Genomic DNA, 27,816 nt, shown 5'->3' on the forward strand with positions numbered 1-27,816 from the left:
CAGACACAAGCTAATTCATGCGAAGAAAAGCTGCAGTAGTTGGGCAGCAAGTGGATTTATTTTTCAACTATGAGGCTATAGTCGAGGAACAAAACGTACGTCTAGTTAGTTTAACGGTTGTACGGAATCGTTTAACTGGACAAGAATTATTTGCGGTGCTGCAGGTAATGTTCAACTTAACGTTAGCTCTGGCATCACAACTTGCTTTCACAAAACCAAAAAAAAACGCATCAACTAGAATGTCTTGCTAACCTAGCTGGTTGCGACTGTCGTTTTATTTACATATTCTGTACGTTTTAGTAAACTCAAACGAACGATTTAGTGATTTTGCGGGACGTTAGCGGTCGGCAAGGTATTTTTCTATTTGCAACTCTGTCGAGGCAGTTTTAGCTTCGGGTGAGCTGAAGCTAACTTGTGTAGCATCGGTAAGCTAACGTTAGTCAAACAAGCTCAACTCATAACTTTCATTGCTATGCGTAATGACGTAACATAACAAAGAAATAGAATGTTGATGTTCATAGCTTACCATTAGCTTTACCATTGGCTTTATTATTGTTCGTGTTATAATATGTTGTCATTGCAGATTTTCTAATTCTAAAATGCCAAACCAAGTGTGTATTTTCACTGTCGTTTATAAAACTTGGCGTGTGTTTGAGGACAATCAATTTGAGAAAATCACATTTTTCATTTTGATGTTTACACTATCATGTGTTTTTGGATTGCCCCAGTGTGCATAAATATTGGACTGAGATTTATGTGACACTACAAACGGTCTGCAATACTGACTTTCTATTTAGTTTAGTGTATTTAAACAAGCATCTACAAATTAGTAGATACTTGTGGAATATTAGTTTAGGCTGCAGCAAAAAGAGAGAAAATGGATGACGGAGCCAACTATCAAATGACTTTGTATATTTTACAAAATAGAAAAATTCAGCTTGACATAGTTCTTATTTTCTAGTTCATTCTTTTGAGCTACTCGATTTCTTTTTGATTTCAGTCTTTTCTGGTCTTGTCACATTTCTTTATAATAAGAAAATTCAAACTAAACAAAAACAGAAACAGTCTAAAATTATGGAGACTTTCCTTTTAAACTATGGACATGTCACGTAACACCACAATGGGATACGCTGTTGCTATGAAACCGTCACCGTGGGATACTACATTAGGGATCGCAAGAAAACAATAGCTGCAAATTAGATTACATATAATTTAGAGCTTTAACGTCACTTGTGGCTGTTTCATTCTGTTTTTTCCTTTCAGTTTCCTTGACGTTGTAAAAGATGGCGACTGGAGAATCTTTAAATGGCACTACTGATGACCTGCACAACTGGACAGTAACAAATGGCAGTTTGGAATGCCTCAACAACATGGTGAGTATGCCAGCTCCCCGCAGCATTCATCTAGTAAGTAATTAGTAAGTCATTTCTATTTGTATAGCACATTTAAAATCCAAAGTGCTTCACAATGAAAAAGACAGAGATTAAAAGATAATTCAAACATCAGACAACAACAGACAGTAACAAAAACATATCACTTTCTTTACCGTTTAATTTTGCAATATTCCACCAAAATAAATGTGTTTTGTTGCTCTCTTGCAGGATTGGGGCGTTCAGCAAAAGAAAGCGAACCGCTCCTCGGAGAAAAACAAGAAGAAGCTGTCCGCCACTGTGGTGGAGAGCCGATTGACCAACGACATTTCCCCTGAGTCGACTCCCGGGGCCGGCCGCAGGAGAGCGCGCACTCCTCATTCCTTCCCGCACATCAAGTACACGACGCAAATGTCAGTTCCAGATCAGGCAGAACTAGACAAGCTGCGGCAGAGGATCAATTTCACCGATCTGGATGAGGTATTTCGTCACTCTTAATTAACTCTATCAGACACGCTTGGCACCGAACATGGGTGCAGAAATGCAGCTTAGTTTGGAAGCTTTATTAGATATTGTGTTTTGACTCTTATTTTTATAGACCGTTGATATTGCAGTTGTGTGTATTGGCTTAAAACAGGATTTAAACATGTAAATATTAGTTCTTTAGTTGTTTCTGAAATCCCTCCTTTGTCCAGGATGGTTTCATAGCAAAATAATGAAACTGAACATGTTTTTTAATGTTTTTTATTAGGCCCGAGCGCCACAAGCTGGCGAGAGGCCTATTAATCTCGTAAGGCCGTGCGAAGCACAGCTGCGAAAGTGCGCACGTAGTGCGCACGAAATCGAGCGCGAAGCGCTCGCCCACTTCCAAACACTCACTAACGCACTCCTTCACTCATGCACGCCCCGTGCATACTAATTAGTAGTAGGAAAATGGAACATTACCGTTGTAAACGGGCGAAGCCCGTGCAAAAGTGCGCACTAAACGAGCACTTTACATTGTCGCGGTCGTCATCCCCATATAAAGCACTCATTTGCGCTAAGTAGCTCACGAATTCGTTCCCCATCTCTTGCATGTTCCGTGCATATAAACATGTAATGCAAAAATTGAACATTATTACTGTTTAGAGGGCCAAAAACACAAAGTGGGCGGAGCCCACTCAAAATTAACGAAAGTACCCGTCAGTGACCAGGGACCCACACCATGAGGTAGGAAAGCGATGTATAGTTTATGATATTTGAAAAATGGGAAACGTTGTTGTTGTTGTTGTTGTTGTTGTTGTTGTTGTTGTTGTTGTTGTTGTTGTTGTTGTTTCTTCTTCTTCTTCTTCTTCTTCTTCTTCTTCTTCTTCTTCTTCTTCTTCTTCTTCTTCTTCTTCTTCTTCTTCTTCTTCTTCTTCTTCTTCTTCTACTACTACTACTACTACTACTACTACTACTACTACTACTACTACTACTACTACTACTACTACTACTACTACTACTACTATTACTATTACTATTACTATTACTATTACTATTACTATTACTATTACTACTACTATTACTACTACTATTACTATTACTATTACTATTACTACTATTACTACTATTACTTACTACTACTACTATTACTACTATTACTACTATTACTATTACTACTATTACTACTATTACTACTATTACTACTATTACTACTATTACTACTATTACTACTATTACTACTATTACTACTATTACTATTACTACTATTACTATTACTACTATTACTATTACTACTATTACTATTACTACTATTACTATTACTACTATTACTATTACTACTATTACTATTACTACTATTACTACTACTACTATTACTACTACTACTATTACTACTACTACTATTACTATTATTATTATTATTATTATATTATTACTATTATTATTACTATTATTATTACTATTATTATTACTACTCGTGCCTCTCTACAGTCTGGCTATTTCCCTTTTCTAAAATAGAAAAATGGCGCATCAGCGCCCCCAAATGTACCAAAAATGCATTGAGAGATAGGAAATGACCCAAAAAAACCTGATCGTAGAATCATGAAATTTGGCGCAGAGGTAGATGTGACAAGAGAAGTAAAAAATATTATTACGGCAACTCGGGAGTTTTTACGAACTCCTCCCAGAGCAATGGCCCTAAAAACCTGAAAATGGTACTGAGGAGTGGGACATCAAAAGTTATCCAAATTACATTGATACCTGTCACGGTCTCTGTGCGGCGAAGCCGCAAACTGTAGCTAGAATTTCAGAAATCTCCCAAATTTAACATTTCTGCCGTTTGCGCCGATAAAGTCCTAATTGCGTCAAATTAGAATCAGTTGTTAAACTCTTTGCCCTAAACCTACTTGAAGTGAAATAAATTAATTTGGCGCCACAGCGCCCCCTACAGATTTTATATGGAGGTTAAATGTTTAGTTTTGCGAAATTATATGAAATTTGACACACAACTAAATTTTGGCATCCCCATCAAAAAAGTCAATGAGACCCATGTCATAATTGTTATGTCGTTTCCTGAGCGATGACCAAAACCTCCCACGTTATTCCAATGGGGAAATCGCCAGAACATGTTTACACTTTAGACTTTCACGAACCCCTCCCAGGGCGTCAGCCCTATTAACCTGAAATTTGCTGAGACTCATTTTCAGGGGTGGACCATCAAAAGTTATCCACATTTTTATTCAAAGAGTCACGATGTCTGTGCGGCAAAGCACAGACACCGCACATTTTGCCAAGAATTCAAAATAAAATTGCTTTTTGAATGGTAAAACAAAGGGGAGAAGATGTGACAGCGTCACAGATTCAGCAGTAGGCGTACTAAAAGGACAATTGGGGCGCATTAGCGCCCCCTCCTCTTGCGGCGTGGCGAGGGCCGATCATTGCCGCTTGCGGCTATATTTATTATTATTATTGTTGTTTTTTAAGGATTTTTTTGGCTGCATGCTTTATTTGATACATTCTTATTTCAATTATAAATTTATTTAATACATTTAATTTAATATTATTTAAGATTTTATTTGGGCGACAGGGGAAAGGAGAAAGTGAGTGAGTTGGAGATTTTGGAGTGACAGGACCGACTAATTTGATTCTGTTGTTAACTCGTACTTCTCTGTATACTGTTTTAAATATGTGTAAATAAAAGATGAAAGCCTTGGAAAAGACCGCCAATATCAAAGCACATTGGCCAGTCTCAGTCATTAAAACAACCCTCATTGTAACCTGTTTTCCCCAGCAGCGAAGCGTCGGCAGTGACTCTCAAGGTCGCGTGACGGCCGCCAACAATCAGCGGCAGTTGGCCTGCGAGAACAAGAAACCCTATAACTTCTTACCTCTGCACGTTAACACCAACAAAAAGGAGCTGCCCCCACCCTCCTCCTCTGCCCCAGCCACCCCAGCTATCACCAAGGCGACCAAGAAACAGAGCCTAGGACACCGGGATACTCTGGCCTTGCTGCTCCCGACTAAAGACACGCCGCGGCCCAGGCGCAGGAGCTCAGACCGGGAAACGACAACACAAAGGGATTATGAACGAGAGGCGCCGCGAATCGACCGCAGCCAGGTCGGTATCTCGTTTCTGCTGGATATCTGATCATGATCTTACCGTTCTTTGATAGTAAAATAAATACCGTATTTTCCGGACTATAAGTTGCACCTTTTTTTAAATAATTTTGGCCGGGGTGTGACTTCTACTCCAGTGCGACTTATGTATGTTTTTTTTCTTCTCTATAATGCCTTTTTTGGCTGGCGACTTATATTCCGGAAAATACGGTCCAGTCTTGTGTGGAAACTTCACTTAGATAAAGAAGAAAACAATTGTGCTGTTTAGATTTTACGTTTGATATGAAAAAATATTTCTTATTCCACATATGACAATTCTAAAACGCTGACCTTGAATCTTTCCTACACGGCCCACATGTGGCCACGCCGTCAAAAATAATCCACCTGCTGCCAGTTCCCTCAGACTCACACTCTCAGCATCTGTAGTTGAAAATTAACACACACATTTTGGACATTCAACGTGTCATTAGTTAAATTATAGATAAACATCAACACGTACTGATTAAATAACGGAAGATGGTGTGTGTAAAGTGTTCCGCTGCACTCTTCTACCCGGGGACATCTAAACTAGGATGAAGAGAGGGAGAGTCGGTGCAGCTGAAATGTGGCGCTGTATATAGGCCAATTTATAAATATGCTACCCTTGTTTCTGGATGAGTTTCCTGAGCTTCCAATGACTAGTTAGAGCAGTAGTCGCGTCTGCTCGCTCCCCCTCGGTGCGTCCTGGACTGACCGGCTCTTTCGGTTGTGGCTTCAGGTGGTGAGTAAACTGGTCCAGATACGAGAGGGCATCAGCAAAGCGAACTCCATGTTGGACGACCTGGTAAAGAAGAACGATGTCCCAGCGAATGTGGAGCGCCTCTCGCTTCTCATCGAAGACCTTAAAGAGCAAGAGGGGTCCTATTTACGCTTCCTGCAGAAGATGCTGGTCAGTTTTACACTTTTATATCATTCAAACCTTAAAGTACAGTTTAGAAGATGTTTTATTCTGTAAAACTAGGGCATGGTATGTATCCTTGACCGTGGCGATGTATGTTCAGATGAATCAGTCTGCTTATTGTGTGTGAAGGCCCGGGAGAACGATGATGACGAGGTGGGCACCCAGGACTCTGCTGTGGGCTCGGGGTCTTTGGCAGAGAGCATGTCCCTAAACATCGAAGTGAGAGCCACAGACGCCTCCAATGCCGTGGTATGTATGAAGTGTTAGGCAATCATCCTAAAACCTGCTTTTGCTTTAGTGTTATTCATTTGTTACTGAACAGAAACAAATGTAAAATATAATAATTCATTCTATGATTATTTATGAAAAAGGCTTGGGAAAACAAAGTGTATGTGGAAAATATCACTACCATCATAAGATCACCTAAACTGTTTGCAATCACTGTGTAATGTCAAAAACAACTCTTGTTCTTCTTCCTCAAAGCTTGGAATACAAATCAGGTGCTAACTGTCATTGTTGTGGTAATCCAGCTGCATATGAGCATAAAGTTTCAGTGTTGTGACTATCGAACAAACAAACAAAATTCAGATGTTCTTAATGGTGAGCCTTTTGATTTTGCAGGGCGGCAGAGCAGAGGCGTCGCCAGCTGACCAGAAAGAAGAGCTGGAGAACTTGCGTAAGCAGCATGAACTGCTGAAGAAGATGCTGGAGCAGCAGGAGCAGCTCCGGGCCCTGCAGGGTCGGCAGGAAGCACTTATGGCAATGCAGCACAGTGCAGAGCAAGCACTGGCCGTCATCGAGGACACTGGTGAGAGATGCACTACTACTTACACAGAGTGGGAGTGTATATAATGTCCACATACATCTGTATTTAAGTTTCCATGTGTAAACTAGTTTTTTATGTGTTTGATGAGCTTTTGTTTGTCTGTTTTTACAGTTGTGACTGAAACCACAGGCAGCGTCTCTGGTATAAGCATCACTTCAGAACTAAATGATGAGTTGAATGACTTGATTCAGCGTTTCCACAACCAGCTAAAGGACTCACAGGTGACATAATCTGCTTTAGCTCTGTCTACAATGATACAATTTAAACACTGCGGTATATGAAAACCACTATGTATTTATTCAGTCCAAAACGGTACCGGACAACCGTCATCAAGCGGAGAGCCTGTCCTTGTCCAGAGAGGTGAGCTGGTCACGCTCCCCTCAGACCGCAGGCCCACCTCACAGGCCCCTCCTTCACTCTGGCTCTGGGCCCCACTCCGGACTGGAGGCCGGAGCCTGTTCCAAACTCACAAAGATCCAACAACTGCAAGACAAGAAACAAACCATGGACAAGATCCTGCAGGAGCTGCACTCTCTCCGAGATCAGACTCTCAACAACAGCTCGTGTAAGAAAACTCAACTTACATTCATATACAAGATATTTAGCTTAATGTCACCATGGTAAACTAACGTCAACATATTCTACACAAGCACAAGTAGGTGTATCATGCTCGACACAGTATTCCTCATACTCCCCATGTAGATGAAATGCTTAATAATCAAAATAATGATTTTTTTTGTTTTGTTTTTTGTTTCAGGCCGGGGATTATCGTCCCAGTGTGTGGCAAGATCTTCAGATTGTGCCTCTGCCTTATGCTCTAATGGGGCTTCAGCCTCCACTTCGTTCCATCCGACGCTCACACAGCACCAACAGCACCAACAGCACCAAGACGGCTCAAATTCAACGGACAAGCTCAGGTACAAAGCGTCACGCATGTTTGAGTAGACGGCTCAGCTATCGGCTTACACGCGACCGGTGTAAACATCCTGCCAGTCCTTGTATAGTCCCACACTTTAGATTTTGTCCGAAAGACGGTTGATTTCATTCTTTTATGTGACTGATCTGCTACAGGAAGCTAAAGGAGGTGCACAAGCGTTTGAACGAGTTACGGGAGCTGGTTCAGTACTACGAGCAGACGTCCGACATGATGGTGGATGCGGTCAACGTGAAAGAGGAAGAGGAGGATGAGACCGAGGATGGCTCTATGTTCGACACCATGTTTGACTCTGAGCAGGAGAACCGCCAGCCTGTCACTAACATACGGTACAGTGCATTTACATAGAGCTAAGGCTCAAATTACAGCACGATGGCTCAAGTTACAGCATGACGCCCGCAGAAGGCTTTTGCAATGCATTTGAGATGTTTCCATGGACTGATCTGCACAGAAACCCTCAGCGCGGAGGGAACTGGACGGACCTGAACAGCCTGACTAACAGCCGCAGTGTGAGGAGGGCAAACAACCGCGACGGGAGACTAAATACAGAATGTGAGATCAACAACCGGTCAGCTGGCAACCTGCGCAGCCTCAACATCCCATCAGCTATAGGTACGCTACCACGCAAGTTTGTTTGTATAGTTAAGAGTAATATGAGAATTGTAACGTAGAGATTATGAGATTGAATCTGTCCATAAACAGGCATTTATAAGAATAAATCAATAAATAATAGAAGATATGAAGCTATAAAACCTTAAATATGTTTTTATTATTCAGCTTGCCAGTACAACAGGGACAGCTCGTTCAACCACATAAAGGATGACGAGGATGGTCTTGATGATGTGGCGCAGGCTGCTGGGGGGGAGAGCGAGGCCTCAGGGTCCAGTCGCAGAAGCAGTCTGGGCGATGATGGAGTGTTTGCTGAGCACCAAACGGCCAAACAGAAGCTGCGGCAGCTGCAGGAGCTGGTGGCCATGGTTCAGGTGAGGAAAAGTGTCTGTAGAAAAGTGATAGTTGGATTCAATGGAGGTAGTAGCACCATATGTATTTGTCATTTTTATATTGCTATAATTGATCATGTTTTTGACATGTTTAGAATGATTGTTTTTTCCCCATGATGCAAAATCATGAAGTAACAAACAAACTTTCCTCCTTTTTCAGAGCGATGACACAGATGGGACGACAGCAAACGAGGATGAGACGATACATCAGCAGCCCAACAACATCAGGTCCACTGGGGCCGGAGCCAAACAGAACCCCAGAGACATGGTTCTGTCCAGTCAGGCCAGGTACTGTGGCCTACAGATGAGTCTGACTTTATCCAGTTTGTTCTCTTTCCATTTACTCGACTCATTAATGCTCTTGTTCACACAGAGAGAAACTGTACGAGGAGAAACTGCGTCAGCAGAAAGAGGAGCTGAAGCAGCTCCACGAGGAGCGCCAGAGGCTGATGGAAATCCAGGACAAAATCCAGGATCTGCAGTGGGCTTGCCCTGATCTTCAAGTAAGCATATCGCACCTTCCTATTTTTCTGTTTCTGCATTTTATACATTCTTAAACGCTTTGGTGACAAGTACTCTCCCTCTGCTTGCCTTTTAGTCCTCTTTGTCCAGCACAGCGAGTCAGCAGGGCCTTCTAAGAAAGGCCCCAATATCCATGTCCACTCCTGCTGCTGTGCAGGTTTCTCCATGTTCTGGAACCAAAAGCAATTCTTCTGGACTCAAACCCACTCCTCAAGAAGCGGCGACAGTCACTGACAATGAGGTGAATAAACTCAGTTACACAAATAAACAGTTGAAACCCAAGCTGTGTTTTCACATGTGTAAAATGCTTGTAGCTTTGGTCTGAGATGCGTCGGCACCAGATCCTGCGCGAGGAGCTGAGGCAGCGCAGGAAGCATCTGGAGTGTCTAATGGCTGAACACCAGAGACGCAGCGGCAACAGTGACTCCACCCACAGAACCGAGGACCAGGAGGACATCACCACCACCACCACCTCCACCTCGCTGCCCATAAGCAGAGATGAGAGGTTAGCTTTTTGGAGAGAGTGGATATTACATTTTTCTTCTGAGCATACATCGATACTACTATTCTACTTCAGAACAATGGCGACTTGGGGTTCAAGCCCCTGCAACCTTGATGAGGAGGCTGTGTATCATGGGATGGGTGCAGAGGAGGAGGAGGATCAGGACGGTTCCCCAGACGACAGCTCAGACGACGACTTCCACATCTACTCAAACAGAAACCAGCACTCTTACAGCAACAGAAACAATCAAGGGTGGTCGGTGTCACTTTATACAAGAGCAATTCTTCCAAAGCTCTTAAATGATTGCAGTAATATAGTTCTTTACCTTCTTCTAATTTTATAAAAACATCTTTTTCTAGCAACTTGAAACCTCCGTCAAACTTTTCGAATGGAGCAAACGGACATTCATCCAACTCTAAAGACAACACAGAGCAGCAACAGGGTCGAAACCTGAACCAGTCGTCGGGGCAGCAGAGCAGCACGCGGCGTCAGGAGAACCTGCGCTGGGCCTCGGACCTGTCCTTTGCCGAGGGCTCGTCTCACTGGCAGGAGCAGGTCACTCAGCTGCAGAGACAGCTGGACTTTAGCACCAGCATGTGCCAGACTCTCCTGCAGGACCAACAGGTAGTTCCACATCACATTTGAACTGGTCCAACCTCATGCACCGCTCACCGTCAGGCTGGAAACACGATCTCTTTTCTCTCCTCTGTTGACACATCGTGATTCACCAATGGAGCAGTTATCTATGTAAAGGATAAAACGCTCTGTAACTGGAGGTAGATGGCGCACATCTCATTTTGACTAAGAGCTGGGTTTACAATCTGTACTAGAAAAAAGGAACTGTACTTTATTACATGATGAAAAAAGCTATTGGTATTATAATAAATGGTCTTGACCTTTTTCAGGAGCTTTGGAGCTGTGGTATTTGTCTGTAAGACTTGCACAACTCACAACAGTTTCCTGTTTTTGACAACACATTGAGGACTTTTCATTTGACATATTTTGTTTTAATGTCAAAGCAGTGGTCTTCCTTTCTCATTACTCTGAAACTCTTGGATATATATTTATTATTCAAAGTGATGCAGTGTTTTCTCCTCTCTCTCGTCTCCCCACATAGACTCTGTCCTACATGCTCCAGACCTTGATGACTGGACAGTACAGTGTTGTTCCCAACAACGTGTCCTCACCCCAGGTCCATCTGATCATGCATCAGCTTAATCAGTGCTACACGCAGTTGGCATGGCAGCAGAACAACATGCAACGGTCAGGAACTTCACTGGAATATCTGTATAATCTCTGAAGGCTTATTTACCACTGTGTTTTTATCGTTGTCAGGTTAAAACAAGTGCTGAACGATCTTTTGCACCAGCAAATGCAGGCGTCGTCTTCTGCAGCGGGCTGGACTCAGAAGCAGGGCTCATCTCAGGATTCATGCTCTGCTTCTCCCGGGCTCTTTCCTCCTTTCTCTTCCAGCCTCCCGCCCACGACTAACAACATGCCGGCTGCGTCTCTGTCCCCGTTTACTCCTGGTACGACTGAATCATTCACTTCATCTGCATGATTTTAATGTGTTGTGATGTGTGCGTTTGATTGATTCTCGTTAGTTAAAAGGGTTAAGTTTGTTATAATGGAAAAATACCAAATTAAATGTAATGCAGGATCATAATTCGACTATAATTTATATTTCTAAAATGATAATATTCAGACGACATCAAACATCACCTGGGCCCACGCTCTTATTGAACTGGAATCACCTTGTGGAATTTTAATGGCAGAACAAGCACATTCTGTTAGATCTAGATTCATCTTTCGGTTGCATTATTTGACATAGAACTGCAGATCTGAATTGCAAATAAGTTCTACACAGACAATAAACCATTTTCAAAGTGCCCAGAGAATCAGAACATTGTTGACTTGTTGGCGCACATGAATATTGATTACACAAATCTACTTTATATAATCTTTAAGCTGTGAAACGGTCCCCTCATTCACCACTTAACCACACAAAGTCCCCTGCCAAGACACAATACCCTCTAATACAATTCTCTTTGCTCTATTCCACAGGTTTTAACTTGTACCCCCTGTTCCCTCCTCAAACAGGAGATCTTGCACAGGGTGCTTCGGGGCATCAGGGGTCTGAGCACCAGAACACCCTCATAGACCCCAACTTGTCAATGAAGACCGAGTACATGAGTTTCCCTCCACCTCTGCAGCGGCCCACGCTCAACACCTCCACAGACCGAGGGTAAACAAGGCTGATTGTGGGCTGCACAATCTAGGAGTGTTAAAATGTTTCTTCAGATTGGGATTAGGAATGTCACCAACACAATTTAACTATATTTATTCACGATGACTGAGAACATGACCAAAGAACAGTTTTCTCTCATGTTCTTTCATTGTCTAACACACTCCTAATCCTCAGGTAATGTTAATGTGACATATGTGCCAGTACAAAAGTAGTTCACATTTATTACAGAACAATTATTGATTTATCTAATTACCTTGACATTCCTAATTGGGTTTTAAAATTTTGCTTAGGATTTCATTAGCTGTGCAAATTTGAAACCCCATTAACATTGTCCTATGAATGCTAAAGTTAATACAGATATCACATGTATTCAGAACAGAACATTTTTACATTTTTGTAGCGGTCTAAACTATTTTTACCAAATGAAGCGGGAAATGTTTGCTCTTATTGCTCTATTGTTGGTTGCTCTTTAAAAACACACATGCATCGACCGTGTTCTCCTCAGGGCGTCGGGTTGGCTCAACACTTCGTTCACAAACAACTGCGCCCAGCGTCGCTCTCCCAAACCGGAGAGCGACGCCGGTCTGGGAGAGTCGCACTCGTCCTCTTCCGTCCCGGTCCACTGCCGCTCACAGCACCGGGACGTGGAGCGGGCATCCCGGGACAGCTTCAGCAGCGTGCCCGACCTCGCGGACCCCACCACCGTCATAAAGACTTTCAAAACGGGGCGAAAGGCGTGTGCTCAGGCAAACCTGGCCGCCAGAAGCAAAACGCCCAATCAGAAGAGGTGCCGCAGAAGGAGCAAAGTGCTCAATAAGAACAGCGAAGGTAAAGCAAGACTCTACGGCATCGTTTAACACTCATATTTAAGCAATTTATTTAAGTATGTGATTGAACTTGACATGTATCGTAGTAATTTCACACCAAACTCTATTCATTTACTGAGGAAAATACCCAATACGCAATACCAAGTTACTACAATGATAAAAACACTTAGAAATAATATAATGTACCAGTAATGATTTAAAAACTAAATGATTCAAGATTCTAAAACTATCCCGTTAAAGGCGGTATGGACGATTTTTCGGCGATTTGAGAACGCAGGCGGAAGTGCGCATGCCACTCCCCCGTGCGGTCTGATACAACACACACGTGCGTTTGTTTATTAGCGCAACGGAGCGCATCGCATCTCTCGTCTCCTGTAGATTTCTGTCCACTTCTGCGTCAACTCGAACAGTCTTTCTCCGTCTTCATTTTGCCCCGTACACTGAGGGAACTATATTATGATAGATCCATGCGCTTAGGCACGCAGAAACGTGGGGACGAGCCTGACGAGGCTGCAGGTGAGCGGTAGGTGCGTTTTATGATTGATACGTGGCAGGACAAATGATTTATCCACGCCACGAGGAAATATGATAAAAAAAAATTGCTGAAAAAAATCGTCCATACCACCTTTTAAGATCTGACATGATCCATTTTAGTATTTATTATTTCATCATTTTCATTTATTTTTTTGTTTGTCAAAGTAGTCGTATTAAAAGTATCATAAATCGGATACTAATCGACACTAAAACTAGTATCAAAACAGCAAGAATTTGATACTGAAATAACTCAAAACAGGACAAAATGTGACCTTTCCTGAACTGTTTTGAGCTTTATCTGATCTAGTAAAATACAACATAGAAACATAAAAAAGTACTATTATTTTGTGTTGAAACTTGCTGTCTATTATCTAAAAAAAAATAAGATAAGCAGCTTAGTGTCGAAATAGATAAAAAGAGGACTAAAGTAAGACTGAAACGTGCCTCAAGTGGTTCTAAATGAGGACGACGATAAAGGACAAAAGTAGTCTCTTAATTTAACCGAGTAGAACCGCAGAGGGCCACGGTGTAGTTAGTTAGGCTGTGTCAACACAATCCTGCAATATTGGTTTACTTTCAGGCCTGGACAGCGACAGTGCCAGCAGCAGCGCCCCCGTCGTCCAGGAGACGGCAGTCCTGTCCCGGCAGAAGATCCACAACCAGGGTTTACTGGAGAAGCTGACCCAGGAGAAGCTGGACAGCAAAACCAAGCAGAACAAACCCAACGACCTCTCCTCAGGTACAACCACCCGAACCCGCCCCCGCATCCACGCCCATTTGTCACTGTGTTCTGCTTCAAATATTTGTTTTTACTGTATTTTCCGGAGTATAATTCGCACAAGCCAAAAAATGCAAAACATATATAAGTTGCACTGAAGTTAAAGTCGCTCATCTTGAAATGCAATTTAAAATAATAACAGATGAAAGAACATGATGAATAGGTGTACGTATGCTAACGCTAACACCTTCAGCTACATGACGCACAGACAGAACTGTGCTAAGTGTCTGGTATGTTAACGTAACATATTAACAGTTATTCAAATCACTATAGCATAAAGAACATGCTAACAAGTTTACCAAAGCATCAGTTTTACCCCAAATCACTAAATCCATTGAATTCTTCTTCCTCTGTGTCACTTCTAAACAACTCTACAAACTCCAGAGGTAGAGGAAGTGCCGATTCTTCTTCTGCGTCGCTTAGAGCCTAGAGCGCCCTCTTGTTAGTTATTTCCCCACTGACAACCACAACTGCACTTCATAAGCAGAAAAAAGGTGCTGCTTATAGTCCGGAAAATACAGTGTCTCTTTTGTGCATTCACATGATTTAATTCATCATGTTTTTTATAATTTATCCCGCTCACAGCCTATGCTTGGAGAACCCCCTTCCTCTCTAACAGAATTGCATGCACTGAAGCACCAGGTAAATCCCTCCCAGCGTTATTATTCTTCACTCTCTCCCAACCTTTATTTGCATCATCATTTTGGACACGTGTGATGAATAAACCGCCTTATTAACATGCGAGTTGTGCTCCCAGACGCCAGCAGCGACTTCTCCTTGTTCGAGGCACTGAGGGAAACCATCTACTCGGTGGTGGCGGCGCTGATCTCTCAGAACGAGTCCAGGCCGCACTTCCTCATCGAGCTGTTCCACGAGCTGCAACTGCTCAACACCGACTACTTGCGACAGAGGGCGCTGTACTCGCTCCAGGTGAGGGACCGTCGGTTTGTAGGTTTGATGAAAATATACGTGTAAAGACGTAAACTTTTATTGTTGAGGGGTTCAGAGTATTTTAATCTAGCGCTGCCTCAATAGCCAACATTTCTCCAAGTGCAATCGGATATATCAGTCTAGTTAATATCTCTGTATTAATAATCTTCTCTGTCAACATAAATCAACACAATGCATTTATTTTTTCATTATTGGCTTCAGAAATTGGTGCGATTATTCAACTCCAAAGTCCGTTGGAAGAACTTTAAACCATGAGATGAATACGGGATGTTTGCGAAGCCAGTAGTGGTTTTATGTGAGTTTTTACTAATGAAATCCCCTTGTGTCTCGCAGGACATAGTGTCTCGACACCTGACGGAGAAGAGCGCGCTGGAGTCCGTCCCGTCAACGTGGACTGCCGGCTCTCAGTCGGAGCTCACGCCCAGCGAGAGTGTGGCCACCAGTGACGCCGTAAGACAAAGCGCACCACACAGTTAGTTACATTGATCCAATTGTGCAATAATGCAATAAGAACGCCGCTCTAATTTCTAGTTCAGTCTGGATTAACTAAACCGTTAAAGCTGAAATACTGAGTAAAGTAAAACACCATTTGCTTATTCTTTGAGCTCTGAAGTAGTTTTGTGTGAGAGAAGAGGAGGCAGTGCAGAGAAATTGTACTCAAGCTCTTGTACACGTTTAAATCTCCAAAAAAATTACATTTATTCCCCCCAAAAAAGTCGACTCATTTACAACAAGTATTTAATTAGTTGCTTTCCACCTCTGCACTCGCTTGGCACTCCTCCATTAGAAGTCCTTGTCATCCCTTGTGCGCTTCTGTCGCTCTCCCTCACTTCCACCTCCATCTTTCATCAGTCGTTCCCTTTGCCTCGCCTCCTTTTATCTTCCGTTGCCATGTCTCCTTTTCATCCGTCCTTGTTGCGCTTTATTCTTTGATTTAAATTATTCCTCCCTCTCTCTTCATTGTCTTTTGAATTAGACTTTTTCCGAGGCCCGTCTGTTACAAAATGACCCTATCTGTCTCTCTCCCTCTCAGTCTTTGTTCTTGGCACGAGTCCCCCGGGTTCCGCTAATTGGAACCCGGCCTTTTCGTCTGTCGGAGTAATGCTTTTGTTCTCCCGCGACAAACGCTCGGTGTAATTTTTCATGTTTGCAGATGGGAAGGAGCAAGACTTCTCACTTTTTTTTTTCTGGATGCGCGTGCGTTTCAGGAGGTGGTGGAGAAGAACTTGAGGCCGGCACAGAACAGGAAGAGGGACGACACGGAGTCGGTGGGCAACGACAGCGTCATGTCCACCTCGTCAAACCTGGAGCCTTTTGCCAACGACGACCTGGGTATGTTAGCGACGCGCTCTTGTAGCATCACCTGTAACAGATATAGAACGTGCTGTGATTCCCCAGTTTGCGTCAGAATTCCCTCTGCAGGTGCCCAGATGCGTCTGCACAAATGTTGGTATCTGACTAAGGAAACACAAAGGCCATTATGCTAAGAGATTATGTAATTCAGTCATTTTTCAACTGCCAATAAACCCGAGCAAACACAAACATTAAGGCGACTGACTCAAGTAAAATATCTTCTTGAGATTATGGCGTTTGTGCTATTTCTCGTGTCTTTATCATAAATAAATATTAGGAAACATCATTAAACAAACTCTAGTTATTGCAAATGACGAAGGCTACAACTTTCAGCTAACATGTTTAACCATTTCTTACTATTTAAATAAGGAAAAATATATTCAAGCCAATGACTAACACGGTGGACTCACTTTTCAAAAATGACTCGAATTGGAAAATGATGCAGCACATTCAGTCTGAACTTTTACATTTTTTCAGTCGTTTAAAGGAGCTGTACCCAATTTTATGATTTTTTTTTTTTTTTTTTCATAAAGTCAAATCATATGAGTTTTCCCCTAGTACGAAAAGCGGCGTGTCAAAATGAGAGCGCCGTGTGCTGTCTGCATCGTCGAACCAGGAAGAAACCTTTTGTGCGCTGTTACCATGCTAGTTGACGTTAGCTTTACTGTGATGGAAAAGCCTTGTGACACATGCTTTAACCTAATTATTCACCGCAATGAGTTTATCAACAGTTTATAATGAACTAATTCTATTTTGAGACTATAAAATACACAATACAGTGCCTTTTAATGCCAGATTTTGTAAACGGAGCAAGACTTTTATTTCCATTATTGTTGTGATTCCAGTATTTATATTAATTTACATTATTTTAAGGTATCAACACAAAAAAATGGTTCAATAGCCAGATTAATGCCTACTGTATAGCGTTAAAGGTTGAATGGACGATTTTTTTGGCATAAATTTGAGTCTTATTTCCTCGTGGCGTGGACTGCCGCTTAGTCCTGCCACGTATCAATCATAAAACGCACCTACCGCTCACCTGCAGCCGCGTGCGGATCGTCCCACATTTCCGCATGTCTAAGCGCATTGATCTATCATAATATAGTTCCCTCAGTGTACGGGGCAAAATGAAGACAGAGAAAGACAGTTCGAGCTGACTCAGAGGTAGACTGAAATCTATGGGAGACGAGCGATGCGATCCGTCGCGCTAATAAACAAACGCAAGTGTGTGTCGTATCAGTCCGTACGGGGGAGTGCGCATGCGCACTTCCACCTGAGTTCTCAAATCGCCAAAAAATCGCCCATTGCGCCTTTAAGATCCACTAGTGTCATGTTTTTTGTCTATGTAGTCTCGTCATTTTTATCCTGAGATTGCTGGAGATTTATCATGTTTATCAGTCACTCTCTAGCATCATTCACACATCCATGTCTTACTGAACCAAGCTGCTCTGTCCCTTTTTCTTACACCGTTGAATCTAAAATGCGCTCTAATAATTTGAAGCATGGATTCCTCGGCGTAACTCGATACTGACCATAACCTGTTGCTTCACGGCTTGTTCTTTACTCTTCTGCTGCTCCAATAGGCAACACTGTGATTCATTTAGACAAAGCTCTGGCCCGGATTAGAGAGTATGAGCGCATGAAGCTTAAGGCTGAGTTTAACCCCTGCCATGGCGCTGCCGCAGCTCTAGGGGGCAATGGCGCTCCACACACTGAGCTGCAGCTCGCTCGCCGTGATCAAGTGGAAGGTACAACACGACGGCAACATGCTTAGCTTAAAGTGCATATGACAGGTTAAGGCTGCTCGGCTCTGTTAACGTGATTATACCAGAACATGGGCCATAGATGAGATACACAGAGGTAATTCCATAGCTGTTACCTAGCAACCGTACTGTAAATGAGGCCCAAAACTCGTCTCAATATGTTTTAAACTCAAAGTTGCGCTTCCTGGTGGAGGGTCTGCCGCCTGCTTAGCTCCTTAAAATGCATTTTCTTTAATGTTTCACAGTGAGTTCTAGAACGAATCTATCCTCTTATCATCTTTCCACAGAGCTGACACGTAACTTGGCCTAGTACTGTCACCTGCTTGTTTCCATGGAGATAAATATGTTTAAAGGGACACATGAATTAGCTTTAAAATTGTTATAACGAGTTTCTTCATCATTATGTACACAAAGGTGTATTTTGACATTTCTGTTTGAGTATTGCTGTCTCCCCCCACATCACTGTACTTATGACCGTAGGCTTCAAAATATCACCCTGTCATATTTGAAAATATAAAAACATGTAAATGAAAGTCTGTTGCCTATTGCTGTGACGTCAGCCGGACCCTCCCAGTCTCAAATGCAGAATATGTCTCCTCGCAACATTCAGAACTTAATATATCATGTAATTGACCTTTTTATAGAGTTTAGTGCGTCGCTTGTTGACGGAGCCGTTTCTCAGTCCGTGTGGTTTTCAGTTCCTTTTTTCCAACTGTCAATCACACCTTAACAGGAAGGTGGATGGATCTGTTTGTGTTCATTATCGCTGTAGTAATCTGAAACCATTGAATAACACAAAGTAAAATGATTATCTCACTATGTACCAGAACAAAAGCAGAATCTCCATGACGGACCCTAAACCAGAAAAGTTACATAGTGTACTTTGTGCCTAAACATCTGCGGAGCGATCCCTTAAACCAGTCTTGCCAAACTTAATTCATAAGTATAAAAGCATGAAACCCTGTCACGTGCACTTTAAGTAACAAATGCTCTTGTTTTCTCGAGCTCACGTTTTTGTCGTCTCTTCTCGATGTGGAGTAACCGTGTGTGTTGTTTGTGCTCAGGCGCTGCAGCTGCTGTGCTGACCTGCCCCCAGATCGACACGCAGCCTCTGGACCGTCAGATCAAAGCCATCATGACAGAAGTGATCCCCTTCCTCAAGGCGAGCCACCACACACGCAGTCACTGCCACCGACACGCAGTCACTGCCACGACACGCAGTCACTGCCACCGACACGCAGTCACTGCCACCGACACGCAGTCACTGCCACCGACACGCACACGCAGTCACTTCCACCGACACGCAGTCACTGCCACCGACACGCACACGCAGTCACTGCCACCGACACGCAGTCACTGCCACCGACACGCAGTCACTGCCACCGACACGCAGTCACTTCCACCGACACGCAGTCACTTCCACCGACACGCAGTCACATCCACGACACGCAGTCACTTCCACCGACACGCAGTCACTTCCACCGACACGCACACGCAGTCACTTCCACCGACACGCACACGCAGTCACTTCCACCGACACGCAGTCACTGCCACCGACACGCACACGCAGTCACTGCCACGACACGCACACGCAGTCACTTCCACCGACACGCAGTCACTGCCACCGACACGCACACGCAGTCACTGCCACCGACACGCAGTCACTGCCACCGACACGCAGTCACTGCCACCGACACGCAGTCACTTCCACCGACACGCAGTCACTTCCACCGACACGCAGTCACTTCCACCGACACGCAGTCACTTCCACCGACACGCAGTCACTTCCACCGACTCCCACAGACACACAGTCACTGCCACCGACACGCAGTCACTGCCACCGACACGCAGTCACTTCCACCGACACGCAGTCACTTCCACCGACACGCAGTCACTTCCACCGACACGCAGTCACTTCCACCGACACGCAGTCACTTCCACCGACTGCCACAGACACACAGTCACTTCCACCGACTGCCACAGACACACAGTCACTTCCACCGACTGCCACAGACAGTCACTTCCACCGACTGCCACAGACACACAAGTCACTTCCACCGACTCCCACAGACACACAGTCACTCCACTCCCACCGACTCCCACAGACACACAGTCACTTCCACCGACTCCCACAGACACACAGTCACTTCCACCGACTGCCACAGACACACAGTCACTTCCACCGACTGCCACAGACACAGTCACTTCCACCGACTGCCACAGACACACACACAAGTCACTTCCACCGACTCCCACAGACACACAGTCACTCCACTCCCACCGACTCCCACAGACACACAGTCACTCCCACAGACACACAGTCACTCCCACAGACACACAGTCACTCCCACAGACACACAGTCACTCCCACAGACACAGTCACTCCACTCCCACCGACTGCCACTGACACACAGTCACTTCCACTGACTGCCACTAACACGCAGTCACTTCCACTCATTCTGCATATTCACTTCCTCTTTGTCTCCACCAGGAGAACATGGACGAGGTGTGCTCCTCACAGCTGCTGACCTCCGTGCGACGTATGGTCCTCGCGCTCACCCAGGAGAACGACGAGAGCAAAGAGTTTGTCCGCTTCTTCCACCGCCAGCTGGGAGGACTCCTGCAGGTGAGGAGGCGCGGCCCGTACACCCCCATGGTCTGCGATACACGCCCACCACCGCTCTACGATACACGCCCACCACCGCTCTACGATACACGCCCACCACCGCTCTACGATACACGCCCACCACCGCTCCACGATACACGTCCGCCGTTCTGCGATACACTTCAGCCGCTCTGCGATACATGTCCACCGCACACGGCCACCGCACACGGCCACCGCACACGGCCACCGCACACGGCCACCGCACACGGCCACCGCACACGGCCACCGCTCTACAACACGTTTTTCCAATGTTAGTTGCAGAAAACGTTTGACTTCCTGCTACGGATACTTGATTCATCATTATTTATTTCCATTTCAATACCATGAGTGAAATCTTTGCTGTTCCCCAGGACTCTCTGAACAAGTTTGTGGGCCGCACCCTGAAGGAGTGCGGGGAGGACCTCCTGGTGGAGATCTCCGAGGTCCTCTTCAACGAGCTGGCCTTCTTCAAACTCATGCAGAACCTGGACAGCACCGACCCCGCGGCCAAACACAAGAACAGGAAGAGGGAGGAGCATGGCAACAAAGACAAACACGGCAACAAGGTCAGGCCCACGCTCAGATCTGTGCCGCCGCGCCAGCCGCTGCGAGACGGTTCCATCTATTAGCTTATGAGTGGGTGATGAAAGGACATAGAAGAGCCTGTTCCTGAGTCCTATTGTGGCATTTATTTATTGTCCGATGAGAGCCGGGCAGTGCTGCAAGAGTCATCACAGTCCAGTCCAAACTGTAATTTAACTGAACACAAAGGCTGTGATTTTTAAATGTATTTTCTTCCTCTTTTCTGCATAAAAAAACGCTCACAAAAGGCACGCGATTCTTGCCTTTTCGGTCTCTTTATCAATTTTCCGTGAAGCGCTTTACTCTTGAGGTTTTGCACATATTTTCCAATGTGAACTGCAGTGTAACAGCTCCAGCGGCTTCAGAAAGATGAGGAATCACAAAGCTGGATCACAGTTTCACCCTTGTTATTCTGTCGTTTCTTTTAGGAAAATGCAAACGTCGGTGTGGACAAAGCAGCAGCTCTGAACTACTCTGATGAAGACAAGGTACTTAATTTTAATAATCTTCTCATATAAACACCAGGGCTCAGATTAAGGATTTTCACTTGTATAGCGGTGCGGTTAAACAATCCGTAAATTTTTTCAAATATGTATAGCAATTTGATAATTGCATAGCAAAACACGACTAACGACAAGTGACTAATAATCAATATTTTTCATTGATATAACACGATTATTCATTTAAAATGTATTTGTAAACATTCCATTTTTTTTTTTTAAAACTTTAAAATTAACTTTTTAACACTTTTTTAACATTAAAAAAAAAAAAAACGCAAATAAAATTAGTTGTTGAACAAATTAATCAACACAAAGTCATATGGCCTTATTTAGAACTTTCTTCCATATCATCATCAATCAGATGACTATTTGCAGGAGTCTCATTTACATATTAATTGTCATTACACTCACAAAAAATATGTATTAAGCTTCTGATGGAGAAATAAAGGTTAGTGTGGTGTCCATCATGGTGTATTTATTGTGTTATTATCTATTTGACGTTCCATTCCATTTTGCTATTTGATGACGGCCCCTAAGCACTCGTCTCGAGCTGCACATTCGGATCAGTGTAATTCGCTGCGCCAAAATACGCATCTGATTGTTAAAAACGAGGTTGTGTCACTTGGCAGTGTAAATATGAGTATTTTGGCTGTGAATGATCTGCAAAGACTTTTGCGTTTAGGAGCTATTGACCTCGGAAGTCTAAATCTGTGACGCTAACTTTACCGCACGTGGCTCCTCCCACTTTCAGACTCGTGGTCTGAGACAGCAGCGGGACTCGTCATGACAACACAGCGTCCTACATGTGTCATGACGTTATTGACGATCGATTGACGAGTGATCAGTACTTTTAGGCGCTTTGGTGATACAATTGAACACACATTTTTGTATCGCAAAAGCTGCGATACAAAAACACTTTTTTCTGACGAATGCATCGCATTTGAGAGAAACTGCGTTGCATTTTGCGATGCGATACCGCTTATTCTGAACCCTGTACACGTACTTAAAGGACACACGTTCTGCAAAGTTAACCGTTTTCAGTGGCCTTTGACCTTGTTCTGATAACGTTCCCTTATCACAAACTGTGATAAAATGTAAATATATGATTATATTTGTGTGTTAAAAGTTATCTGCATCATTAGCCTGGGGGGAGGGAAAGGCATGTATTTCTCATAACATGTGTGAAGATGTTGTAGAAGCAGCCGTGAGGAATGTTCCTCCCATCCTGGGGACCAGATGGGTAGAACATTCACCAAGGTTTTTATCTCTAAAGATAATACCAAAGAGTCGTAAAAGACAAGTGCCTTGATGTGAAGCTGACCAATGAGAAATGTGACCCGCCTCCTTTTTATGTGTGATTTTATTAAAATGACTTGTAAGAGGGAGGACCGCTGAGAGTGATTTTGGAAAGTCGTTCAGGTTGCTTACAACATCTTGACTCGGCTAAGCCTTCCTCTCCCTTGCAAGCCACACAAAAGACTGACGTTTCTGTGTCGTTTAATATTCTAAGTTGAATTATGTTCTCTGACTGTTAAGTAATAGCATTGATTCATGTGTAATTTCTTGACACAAACGTACCCGGAGTTGTATTTAGCTTCACTCGTGTCCGTTTGGTAAGTCCTCACCCTCGGAGCCTCAAAAAACACTCACAGTAGAGCTCAGAGACTTTCACCAGACTCATTCTGAGCTTCTGCTGTCAAATCGAGGGTTCGTATTAGCCACTTTGCTGCCAGTAGATGGAGCGCTAACTCAATTCTTGACGTGCGAAACACCTGACTACTAAAAGCCTACATTACTTCATATTAAAGACAGTATTTAAAAAATCTAAAGCTACTAAAGAACACGTTTTAAGACCAATAACAATATAGATAATACAGAATAATGCGTCCTCTAACATGATGTACTCTTATTATTATTACTATTATTTATTATTATTATTATTATGTTGTTACAGGATTATGATGAGGCCGAGCAGGAAGGAAACTCCTCTGTGCTCAACATGCAGGAGGCGTACTTTATAACTGAGCTCAACAACAACCTCCACCACCACCACCACGCCCACATGGTCAGGAGCAGTGAGGCTTCAGAGGCCGAGGAGGCGAGAGCGGCCGCGCCCATGTCCATCAGTGAGCTCGCGTTTGCACCATTGTTTTTCTTACCGCGCATTTGGAAGCTCGATTTGACTCGTTCACGTCTCGCCGAAGGTCTCTCCAAAGCCGAGACCCAGGCCCTGACGGACTGCGGCAGCGGTGAGGACGAGAACGACGAGGAGGAAGCGGAGGAGTTCGAGGCCGGCCCTGTGGACGTGCAGACCTCGCTGCAGGCGTCTGCTGCCGGACACGCGGACCCAGAGGTCGGTCCGGATGAGCACACGCAACACTACACGCTGCAATACCTGGTTTAACTACCTATTCCTGTCAAATGTATTAAAGCTACAGATAGCTTTTTTATAATACCAATTAAGCAACTCTTTATTTTATTATTATTATTATTTATTAAATTTATTTCACTATTACTTCCCCCCCATTTATTTCTTAACATATAAAATACATTATCATTGACACAGTTACACAAAGAATGAATGAAAAGGAGCAAAAAGCAGAGCGATCTTAACACTTTCCCTGTTGTAAAAAGCCAGAGAATATTTTAAATGTTTATCCTTTTTAGTCATTATTTAGTTATTGAGTACAGTCTTTGTTGTTTTCTTTTTCAGACGATGAGCACGAGTGAAACTCCAGACGCCAAAACAGACCAGAGTCAGTCAAACCTGGAGCGAGAAGGTGAGCACGCTCTTTATTTGATTTATGAGCAATTAAATAACATCATAAACTTCATCATTTTCCGTCCTTTTTCCCTCCGTAGCCGAGGCCCGCAGCGTATCGCCCGAGGAGTCGAGCGAGGAGGCGGCGCGGGAGGAGGAGTCGAGTGAGGAGGCGGCGCCGGAGGAGGACCGAGCTCAAGGAAAAGGACGTCGGTCGGGAACGGGCGCCGCGCCGGAGGAAAACGCCTCCGAGAGCCTCATGTACAAAGACCCCACGAGCTCCAGCCCCGACACAGACTCCCCCGTCATGATCAACGCCGACGTGAGTTTGTGTTCAGACTCAGATTCTGGTATTTCCAAAGAAAAGGCACAATAACGCATAAACTAAACCAGATCTGAAGGTAAATATAACAATAAATAAAATATAAATAAAATCGGAAAAAGGTGGCTTGCCCTCTCCAGGTGGGTGGGGAGTCCTTGCCCCAAGTGGAGGAGTTCAAGTATCTCGGGGTCTAGTTCACGAGTGAGGGAAGGATGGAGCGTGAGATCGACAGGCGGATCGGTGCAGCGGCTGCAGTGATGCAGTCGCTGCATCGGACCGTTGTGGTGAAGAGGGAGCTGAGCCGAAAGGCAAAGCTCTCTATTTACCGGTCGGTCTACGTTCCTGCCCTCACCTATGGTCATGAGCTTTGGGTAGTGACCGAAAGAACAAGATCGCGGATACAAGCGGTCGAAATGAGTTTCCTCCGCCGTGTGGCTGGGCGCTCCCTTAGAGATAAGGTGAGGAGCTCGGCCACACGGGGGGAGCTCGGAGTAGAGCCGCTGCTCCTCCACGTTGAGAGGAGCCAGCTGAGGTGGCTCGGGCATCTGTTCCGGATGCCTCCTGGGCGCCTCCCTCGGAAGGTGTTTCAGGCATGTCCCACCGGGAAGAGGCCCCGTGGAAGACCCAGGACACGCTGGAGAGACTACGTCTCTCGGCTGGCCTGGGAACGCCTCGGGATCCCCCCGGAGGAGTTAGAGGAAGTGTCTGGGGAGAGGAAGTCTGGGAGTCCCTGGTTAGACTGCTGCCCCCGCGACCTGGCCCCGGATAAAGCGGCAGAAAATGGATGGATGGATAAAATATAATTACAAATAGAATGAAATGTAAATTAAATACATAAATAATTTATTTTAGTATGCCAGTATCATTTTAAAGTAAAAGTGAGTGGAGGTGAGGCCTTGATTCAGTTTAATTTGTGTATTTTAACTGCTCGCTTAAAATTCCCCTTGATGATTAAATAAATTTAAAAGGAAACAAAAAAACACAATTTTCAAATAATTTAATGTTTTGTCACTATAGACTTGCACACAGCGGGAAATGTAATAAACCTTTACTCAAATAAGTACGGCACATTTAACGGAGTTGTAATATCTGTGTAATTAGTCTGTCCGTGAGGAAGAAACTGGCTCTTACACACTGACACATAAGAATAAGTGACATATACAGTACATTTGTGGCAGATAGTGTGTGTTTTCTGGTGGCAGGAGGTGGGCAGCGGCAGCACCAGTCAGAAGTCCGATGAAGATGACTTTGTGAAGGTGGACGACCTGCCCCTGCAGCTCACCGTCATGTGCGAGGTACGGACCCTTTCATCCCTTCCTGTCCCGACCCATCTCGCTTCCTGTCCCGACCCAATGACACATGGAGGTTTTGATACGAGCGACCCTTTGGCGCAGGAGGAGCTTCAGAAGAGGATCGTGGAGGAGCAGCAGAACAACAACCTGTCTGCAGAGATTCTGAACGGGAACGCAGAGGGGCTGAACGGGCTGAGCGGGCTGGTGGGCAACGATCACGCGCTCAAAGAACCTGGTAAGCTCTCATGTATGTTTTCGCACTTCCTGTAGGGGGCGTCACTTGTTAAAACCATTCTAATCTGTTATTTTAGGGGCCGGACTGTCGTATGTTCTGTCATTTTAAAGGTGCACTATGGAACTTTACAAAACCTGCTTGTCTCCATAGAGATCTTATTGCTTTAGCATGAATTCAACTTTTATATCTTGCATTTATTCATTTACAGTTGTTATTGCTTCAAAATCCCTTGAAAAATGTCTGCAGGGTCACCTGTCCACAGATCTGACCAGTACTTTGGCATGACATCTCTATGGACACAAGCAGGTGGTGCACCCTCCTCCCACGCCCTGTTCAGCTCGCGTTAGCAAGAGGCTCGATTGACAGCTAGCGCGGCTCATTGCCAAGCGCTGGGAAGGGGTGTCTACAACCGCGCTCCTGATTGGCTCTGTAGTAGCCGCTATGACTGCTAGCCGCGATCCGCTAACAGTTATAGCGTCTCCGTGTCCACTGACAAATACAGTCTGTGCTTTTATCCTCATTCTTTTTACTTCTCTTTTTTCCGTGTTGCTATGTGGACATTGTAGGGCTGCGACTAATGATGGGAAACGATTACCGTATTTTCCGGACTATAAGCTGCACATTTTTTCATAGTTTTGGCCGGGGTGCGACTTGTACTTATATACTTCTACTCCAGAGCGACTTATGTGATATTATTTGTTTTTTACCACACTTTCAACCGCATTTCATACTCCAGTGCGACTTTACACACGTTTTTTTCTTCTCTATTATGCATTTTTTGGCTGGTGAAAATACGGTAATTGAAGGACTAATCAATTAGTTTAGATTGCAAAAGATCCATGAATGTTGCAAAATTAGACCCATGATAAGTGTTGTTTGAGGACAACTTTATATTTAAAACAGGTTTATTTTATCCACTGTGCACATTCCTTCTGTCATTTAATTCATTTATTTACAAATCCAATCGAGATTAAAATCCAGAAAACTATTACCTGTATTTGATTAGTAATATATTAGTTATTTCATCGATCAAAGTTGACTACGACTGTATACAACCGCTGTACATCTGTCTGCAGTAGTAAATAAAGGTATACGTGTATATTTAAAGTGTTTTCTGTGTTTTCCAGAAGCAGCCAAGGCCCCGGACGTCTGAGGCTTTTATCCACACTACGGCCCACGATACACTTCATTGTATTCTTGTTGATTGTAGTTCGTTTAGCGCAACCTTTTTAGTTTGGTTCATTCCTGAATGTATTTTCTGCTGCTCATCGGGTCCATTTTTGTTTCTTTGTTTCTCTTTAGCCTCGGTCTCGTCCCGGGTGCTGGGATCACTGTTCAGTTGATGTGTTTGG

The 27,816-nt window shown here is 44.1% G+C and overlaps 1 protein-coding gene across 3 annotated transcripts; it reads left to right on the forward strand.

The window, feature by feature from the left end:
• Nucleotides 1–27,689, forward strand: pcm1 (pericentriolar material 1). Of its 3 annotated transcripts, none has more exons than XM_072462528.1 (40): nucleotides 1–164; nucleotides 1,264–1,373; nucleotides 1,602–1,850; nucleotides 4,627–4,950; nucleotides 5,707–5,877; nucleotides 6,019–6,138; nucleotides 6,511–6,697; nucleotides 6,827–6,936; nucleotides 7,019–7,280; nucleotides 7,473–7,632; nucleotides 7,787–7,978; nucleotides 8,101–8,261; nucleotides 8,427–8,632; nucleotides 8,811–8,938; nucleotides 9,024–9,153; nucleotides 9,249–9,413; nucleotides 9,487–9,677; nucleotides 9,750–9,929; nucleotides 10,034–10,298; nucleotides 10,792–10,937; nucleotides 11,010–11,203; nucleotides 11,739–11,919; nucleotides 12,428–12,750; nucleotides 13,864–14,022; nucleotides 14,647–14,703; nucleotides 14,819–14,991; nucleotides 15,346–15,462; nucleotides 16,221–16,344; nucleotides 17,949–18,113; nucleotides 19,193–19,290; nucleotides 20,620–20,754; nucleotides 21,144–21,338; nucleotides 21,783–21,842; nucleotides 23,809–23,980; nucleotides 24,059–24,207; nucleotides 24,568–24,634; nucleotides 24,717–24,937; nucleotides 26,140–26,232; nucleotides 26,332–26,464; nucleotides 27,592–27,689. In XM_072462528.1, exons 2-40 carry the CDS (start codon nucleotides 1,284–1,286, stop codon nucleotides 27,615–27,617), a joined length of 6,279 nt encoding a protein of 2,092 aa, XP_072318629.1. In that variant the 5' UTR covers nucleotides 1–164; nucleotides 1,264–1,283; the 3' UTR covers nucleotides 27,618–27,689. The 3 variants fall into 3 exon arrangements, with proteins under 3 accessions (XP_072318629.1, XP_072318628.1, XP_072318630.1); XM_072462527.1 differs by having other exon boundaries at nucleotides 4,624–4,950; nucleotides 27,592–27,688; XM_072462529.1 differs by lacking the exon at nucleotides 17,949–18,113 and having other exon boundaries at nucleotides 4,624–4,950; nucleotides 27,592–27,688.
• Nucleotides 27,690–27,816: the final 127 nt, after the last annotated feature.

This window comes from Eucyclogobius newberryi, unplaced genomic scaffold, assembly GCF_026437365.1.
Source record: "Eucyclogobius newberryi isolate DKJ021-1_F unplaced genomic scaffold, fEucNew1.0.hap1 SCAF_4, whole genome shotgun sequence".
In the NCBI taxonomy this organism is placed as follows: domain Eukaryota; kingdom Metazoa; phylum Chordata; class Actinopteri; order Gobiiformes; family Gobiidae; genus Eucyclogobius; species Eucyclogobius newberryi.